This window comes from Vespa velutina, chromosome 15 (assembly GCF_912470025.1).
Source record: "Vespa velutina chromosome 15, iVesVel2.1, whole genome shotgun sequence".
NCBI lineage: Eukaryota > Metazoa > Arthropoda > Insecta > Hymenoptera > Vespidae > Vespa > Vespa velutina.
The window spans coordinates 1,457,111-1,463,979 of record NC_062202.1 but is presented as its reverse complement, the minus strand read 5'-3'; the positions used below and the strand labels follow the sequence as shown (position 1 = coordinate 1,463,979).

The window sequence follows — 6,869 nt, the reverse complement described above, 5'->3', positions numbered from 1 at the left end:
AATTACAATGCAATCGTAATTTTTCTTTTCTTTTTTATCCTTTTTTTTCTTTGTTAATTTCTTAAGTACTGAATTTGAATTGCTATATCGAAATTATTTTTGTTTCTTCTTTTTTTTTTTTTTTTTTTTTTTTTTTTTTCTAAATTTCACATATAGAAATAACATATTTTAATGGAAAAATTTCGTTAGTAGATCGAAAACAATCGAGCTCATGGTAACTCGATGTAATTTTATATGGACCTCGACCCAAGGAAGGTTTTTTCGAAAAGAAAAATAGGGAGAAGAAGAAGAAGAAGAAGAAAAAAAAGAAGAAGAAGAAGAAAAAGTAGAAATAGAAGAAGAAATAAGTGGAGGAAGAAACTTCGTGGCAGTGCGTTTTTGTCGATTTTTGAAAGTAAGGACGCGTACGAAGTCTTTCTTCGTCTCTCTCTCTCTCTTTCTCTCTCTCTTTCTCTATCTATCTCTCTCTACTTAGACAATGTGATATTAATTATAATTAACTGCCATTCAGAAAAGTTTCCCGAACAATTCTGTGGTATTACGTCCGCCGGTAATAATGAACTTGCAGCTTTCCTATCATTTACATTCTCCCTAATTCAACCCGAGCTTCCTGTACAACGCAATACTAACTTTCTCTGTATGTACGTCTGGTGCGCGCGCGCGCGCGTAAGAGAACGAAAGAGAGAAAGAGAGAGAGAGAGAGAGAGAAAGAGAGAGAGAGAGAGAGAGAAAGAGAGAGAGAGAGAGAGAGAGAGAGGGAGAAAGTCGAATAACTTCTTGCAACTATCCAACGTCCTTCAGAGCGTGCAAATCTTATTGCTCGAAGATTTCTATAAGGAAAGAAAGAAAGAAAGAGAGAGAGAGAGAGAGAGAGAGAGAGAGACCATCCCTCTTATATTTTCATGATATACATTCACGTAGATACATTTTAATTACATCATTTTCTTTTTTTCTCTCTCTCTCTCTCTCTCTCTCTCTCTGTCTCATTCCTTTTTTCCTTTTCTTTCGTTCTTATTTCAATTTAAACACGCTCAATTTCCTTCAATCGTTTAAATGACAGCAACACGAATGGGAAGGTTTTTTTACTTGAATTTATTAAAGATACGAACAATTTTCAAAGGATTCATTCTGCTCGTTGATATTTATTTATTAATTTGTTTATCTCGATCCTTTTAAAAATATTTTAATACTTTTATACGACTTACGCGATCTTTCCTTTTTTTCTTTTCTCTTTTCTCTTTTCTTTTTTTCTTTTTTTTTTCTTTTTTTTTTTGTTTTTTTAATAATTTCAATCGTTCGAAACTACACGTTGAATATCACAAGATATTCTATCAAACTAAAACTTAAATATAGATAAGGAACTTTTAATATATCCTCGACTATATCTCGAATGATGAGAAATAAAATCAAGTTAATGATAAGAAAGATTCAACGTCAAGTTTCTTGCCAACTATAATTACAGCAATGCGATATCACAGGCGTTGCTAAAACGGTGGTATGGTTTTGATATTTCGCGACTTATTCTCGTTCCTCTTCATTTCGAAAATTGCAGTTAGCCATGTGGCCAACTTATTTAATGATTTTCCTTTTAAAATTTGTCATAAGCTCTCTCTCTCTCTCTCTCTCTCTCTCTCTCTTTCTTTCTCTCTATCTCTCCCTTTCTCACTGTCGTTAATCGATTTTAACGTGAACTGATCACGTGTTATTGTTTTGCCCCCTTTTCAAAATTTCCTTCGTGAGGTTACAATTTACATTAACAAAATAAAAAAAAAAAAAAAATAAATAAATAAATAAATAAAAAAAGAAGACAAGAAAAAAATTAATGGAAATCTCTTCTTGATTTCAACGAAAAAAAGAAAAAGAAAAAAGAAAAAAAGAAAAAGAAAAAGAAAAAGAAGAAAAGAAAAAAAGAAAAGAAATAAAATAAAATAAAAAAGAATATCCGTGCGACTTAATGTTATTTAATGAATTTTCCTTTTAATATCCCTATTAAGATCTTTCATTAAGCGATATCAACGCTAATTGATCATTATTGTTTATATACTTTAAAGATGATTTGAAATGTACAGTGTGTATGTATAAAACGGAGAAATTAATGAAAAAAAGAAAAAAAGAAAGAGATTAAGAAAATCTCTTTTTTTCTCTTTTTTTTCTTTTCTTTTTTTTTTACTATCAACGTTGAACGAAAAAGAGAGAGGGAATGGTTTTGTTAAAATTCGACAAAATTGCGAACGTAACTGATACTTGACGAAAGTGCAGACTATAATAGGTCCGTTGTTTTCGAGGGAAGTTCTTCGAACGAAGAGAAGAAGGTAGATTTTGATGGGGATGCTTGTGAAAGAGAAATAGATAGAGATAGAGATAGAGAGAGAGAGAGAGAGAGAGAGAGAGAGAGAGAGAGAGAGAGAGAGAGAAAGATAGAAATTGGGGGAGAGAGAGAGAGAGAGAGATGGAAGACAAATCCAGTTTCGAGCCTGCACACGCTCAGCCATACTGTTGGAATTCATGGGTCGCGGGTTATGCCGCATTCGGTGGTATGTAGTAATTAGCAACATTGCTCCGAGATATCCCAAAGGTGGGAGAGCTCCAGAGGTTGGGAAGGTTCGAACATTGCCTGTTCCATAGATTTCATTCAACGAAGAATACGACGCAATCTTTGGTCCGCGATTGTTTGGATTATTTTTTGAATTATTATACGAGAAAGAAAAATAATTTTAATGATAGATAATCTTTTTTTAATTGATTTCTAGAAAATGGAAGGAAGGAAGGAAGGAAGGAAGGAAGAAAGAAAGGAAAAAAAAAAATAGAAGAACAACGTGATTCATCATCAAATCTTTATCGAGACTCTTTTTTTTTTTTTATCCTCGTATGTTTCTTTTCTTCTTTTTTTCTTTCTTCTCTTTTCTTTTTTTTCTTTTTTTTTTTTTTTTGTCCTTTTATCGCGAAGTAACACGTGAAGGAACAAATAGAGCAATAGCGACAGAAGTCATTTAATAATTTGCATTCCTAAAGCCAAAGAACGAGCTAACAAACGAACGAAAAGTTCAAGAGAAGCAACGAGCCGAGTGGTAGAGTGGTTTTGCTGGTTGCAATCTTCCGACTAAAGTTTATCAACCCCTAAGGTTATCTGTAACTGAATTATCGTTCTAGTTTGTAGTTTTAGATACTGACAAAAAACAAATGAGAGATATTGCAACGAAATAAGATCGTTCTTCTCTCTCCCCCACTCTCTCTCTCTCTCTCTCTCTCTCTCTTTTTTTTTTCTTTTTTTCGTTTTTCAACGCGTTCGAACTATCTTAAAAACTATGTTAAAATAGTTAATTACTTTGTAATTAACTATTTTAACATAGTTTTTAATATAATTCGTACAAACGTCTTTAAAGTAAACACACGATAATAGTTATAATATACATTAAAAATCATTGATCGAAATTTTTATACGTCAATAAAGTTTATATTTTTTGATAATATCAATCGATCGAAGAGTTAACCCGCCAAAATTTCATATTGTCACGGAGTTTAATACTGCGCATGCGCGAAGCAGACGATTCTTATAACCTATAGATAAACGTGAATGATTTCGAGAAAAAGTAAGTATATACGATAAACAAATCAACCTTATGGGTTATGTAATTTTAATTTGATCTGATTGTAGATATGAAAGAGAATTTTTCTTTATGCATTGCAGGCTCAAACAATTATCATTCATTTTATGCCTCTTGTTAACATCAATGGCTATAAACACGAAACAAACCATGCCAACAATTAAATCTAATTCGGTGGAGATTGCAAATCTTCAAGATACTTTGACACCCTTTGGTGTACGTCTTTCTGGAATTTATATGCGGTAAATACAACATAATGATTTTAACCTAATCCTTGAGAACAATTATAATCATTTCAGAATAATTCAATAAGAGTTTTGATTGTTCTTTATTTTCTTTTTTTCTTTTTCTTCTACGATAGTATAAAAAGACATGTGTTGCAGGAGTTTTGCTTATGTTACACTTAAGGATAGATTACCTATAATATTAACAAAAATTATAGACAACTTTAGTCGTAATAAAGAACAAATCGCAGAAAAATTTGGACAGGTGAATGTACTTTATTGTGATCTATATATAATATATTATTGATATTATTATTTATTAATACAATATTTATATCCTGCAGAATGCTACGGAAGAAATAAAACAAATGGTTGGATTTATAAGTCAATTGAAGAATGAGATTGTTACTAATAAGGCATTGAAAATATTACCAACGATAGAAAATGACGATGACAATGATGCATCTGTTTGGAACAAGTATTTGGAAGATAAAACTGAAAAAGAAGGTACCGTACCAACCTGGTTTAATACAGAATGGTTGTACTGCGAATGCTACATGTATCGTAGTCTGGCACAAAAATTTCTTCTTATGTAAGTTTGTATAAAAGAAAAAAAAAAAAAAAAAGAAAAATGCTATATTTCATTACTATATTTCATTAACAATACACATTGTATAATCCTATGACTTTATAGGAATGCTTTACGTACGTATGATCCATTTCAACAGCAGAAAAGAGATGCTTTTATTAATTCCCTAAATACCATAAAAATTCTCAATAAGTATTTGTTAGATATAATTGACAGAGTAAAATTAATGGAGGAAGTTGAAAAGAAACAAGAATTTTTTAAATTAATCCAATTGAATCTGTGGGGAAACAGGTAATACCAATATTCCTAAAAATTTATATATATATATATATATAAAAGATTATATATGTTTATTCTGTTATTATCTTTTCAGATGTGATTTATCTCTAAGTGCAGGATCTGATAGTAGTCAAACTAGTAATCCTATAGAACAATTAGCAACTCTTCACAATGATATACTTGATAATGCCACTGATTTTGCTTGGCAACTTCTTAGTAAACAAAAACTAAATGATTCTAATATTATAGACATAGTATTAGATAATGCAGGATATGAACTTTTCACTGATATATGTTTAGCAATTTTTCTAGTTAATTTTGGCTTAGCCGGAAAAGTTCGATTTTATGTAAAACGCTATCCATGGTATGTCAGTGATACTAACACTCATGATTTTCATTGGATATTGGATTATATGAAAAAATCCTCAAATCCAGAATTAGAAAGAACAGCACAGTTATCTTATGATTATTTAAAAAACAATATTTGGACCATTGAGGTAATAACATATATATATATATATATATATATATATATATATATATAGTTATATTATTTTATATTTCTTATACATATTACCAACTATAATACATATTGTATATTTATACAGGAAGAATCTTATTGGACAAGTCCTTACGATTTTGCAGAAATGAAAGAAAAGGATAAAGTACTATATGCGAAATTATCAGATGCTAAATTAGTAATATTTAAAGGTGATTTAAATTATAGAAAATTATTGGGTGATATAAATTGGGAATACACTACTTCATTTATGGAAGCATTGAGAGGTTTTAGGCCAACAAATATTTTGAGTTTGAGAACAATAAAGTCTGATGTTTGTGTTGGATTACCACTTGGAAAAGGTGAAATGTTATACGAAAAAGATGAAAATTGGATGATTACTGGTAAATATGGTCTTATTCAAGCAACAGTTGAAAATGTTTGTAACTGTTCCACTATATGCTAATAAGCGAAATTAAATTAAAGATAATACTATTGTTATATCTATAAAGAGAGAGAATTTTATATAAATTTATTAAGTCACATAAATGCAACAACTCCTAATTCGTCTAGTTGCATTTAAATCTACAGGTTGATATATGTAAATGTTTTCGAGTAAAATATTAATGTCAATGTACATGTACCATTTGTTAAATCTATTAAATTTTTTTCTTTTTTCATTTTTTACTCTATTTTATTTATAACTATAATGGAGAAATATTATTATATAAATTTTCATTTTAAATATAATACAAATCGAAATGAAAGAAATAATGCATAGACTGATGCAATGAGAATTACATTATTGTAATAATATCACCCATTTATACTATAGTTTGTATAAATTTTCTACGTATATAATATATATATACTGTACATAAGAAAGAATTAGTAGTTTCTACAATTACATTTTCATACTATATGAATCAGTCTTACGAAAAAAGAATATTTCAATTTGTTATATATCATAATAGAAATGATAGTGAGAATATATAGATCATTTTTGGATTAAAAAAAAATTTTGTCTTTTTAAACTATATTACAAAAACAAAATGATTTTTAGATGTATATGTATTATCAGCAATATTTAATTTATTACATTCAATACATGTTTATAATGGTAATAATGATGATAATAATAATAATAATAATAATAATAATAGTAATAATAATAATAATAAGAAGAATAAGTATCTATTTCTTTTAAATAGATAATATCCTTCTGTTCTATAAATGTTTGTACACAGTGATGTATAGTAATGCATATCAAGTAATAAAAAATAAAATAATTTTTTTAAGGATGTTATCATATTTTTATTATATTTGTATATTATATTTTTATTTAATAGGTCCTCGAAAACACGCAGAATCGATCGCAACCACGTATACTTTTAATTCAAATATATATAAACACACTTATAAATTCTATCAATTGCAATTCGAATTAATAATTCATCAAAATATTAGTCGTTAATAATTTAGTTTTTAAGTACAAATGGCGCGATCTTCCAATGCGATTATGTCTTCATATATATGTATATATATTTATATAAATATATATATATATATACATATATTTATATATATATATATATGTATGTATGTGTATGCATGTATCCCTAATACTTACATTTCGTTCTCTCCACTTTAATCATACTTTTTTATTCACATGC

The 6,869-nt window shown here is 28.5% G+C and overlaps 1 protein-coding gene across 6 annotated transcripts; it reads left to right on the top strand.

The window, feature by feature from the left end:
* The first annotated feature begins 378 nt into the window (after positions 1-378).
* LOC124954431 (damage-control phosphatase ARMT1-like) lies at positions 379-5,876 on the top strand. 6 transcript variants are annotated; one of them, XM_047507382.1, is made up of 8 exons: positions 379-394; positions 3,485-3,590; positions 3,689-3,847; positions 3,989-4,094; positions 4,174-4,421; positions 4,524-4,709; positions 4,792-5,194; positions 5,306-5,876. In XM_047507382.1, exons 3-8 carry the CDS (start codon positions 3,732-3,734, stop codon positions 5,660-5,662), a joined length of 1,416 nt encoding a protein of 471 aa, XP_047363338.1. In that variant the 5' UTR covers positions 379-394; positions 3,485-3,590; positions 3,689-3,731; the 3' UTR covers positions 5,663-5,876. The 6 variants fall into 6 exon arrangements, with proteins under 6 accessions (XP_047363338.1, XP_047363337.1, XP_047363341.1 ...); XM_047507381.1 differs by lacking the exon at positions 379-394 and having other exon boundaries at positions 3,469-3,590; XM_047507385.1 differs by lacking the exons at positions 379-394; positions 3,485-3,590 and having other exon boundaries at positions 3,607-3,847; positions 5,306-5,408; positions 5,491-5,665.
* Positions 5,877-6,869: the final 993 nt, after the last annotated feature.

Excerpts from the sequence above, each read along its gene's own strand:
- LOC124954431 (XM_047507380.1), top strand. The coding sequence starts at position 3,678 with ATGCATTGCAGGCTCAAACAATTATCATTCATTTTATGCCTCTTGTTA. Across the intron at positions 4,095-4,173 it reads TCGCAGAAAAATTTGGACAG|AATGCTACGGAAGAAATAAA; the intron begins GTGAATGTACTT and ends TATATCCTGCAG. Across the intron at positions 5,195-5,305 it reads ACAATATTTGGACCATTGAG|GAAGAATCTTATTGGACAAG; the intron begins GTAATAACATAT and ends ATATTTATACAG.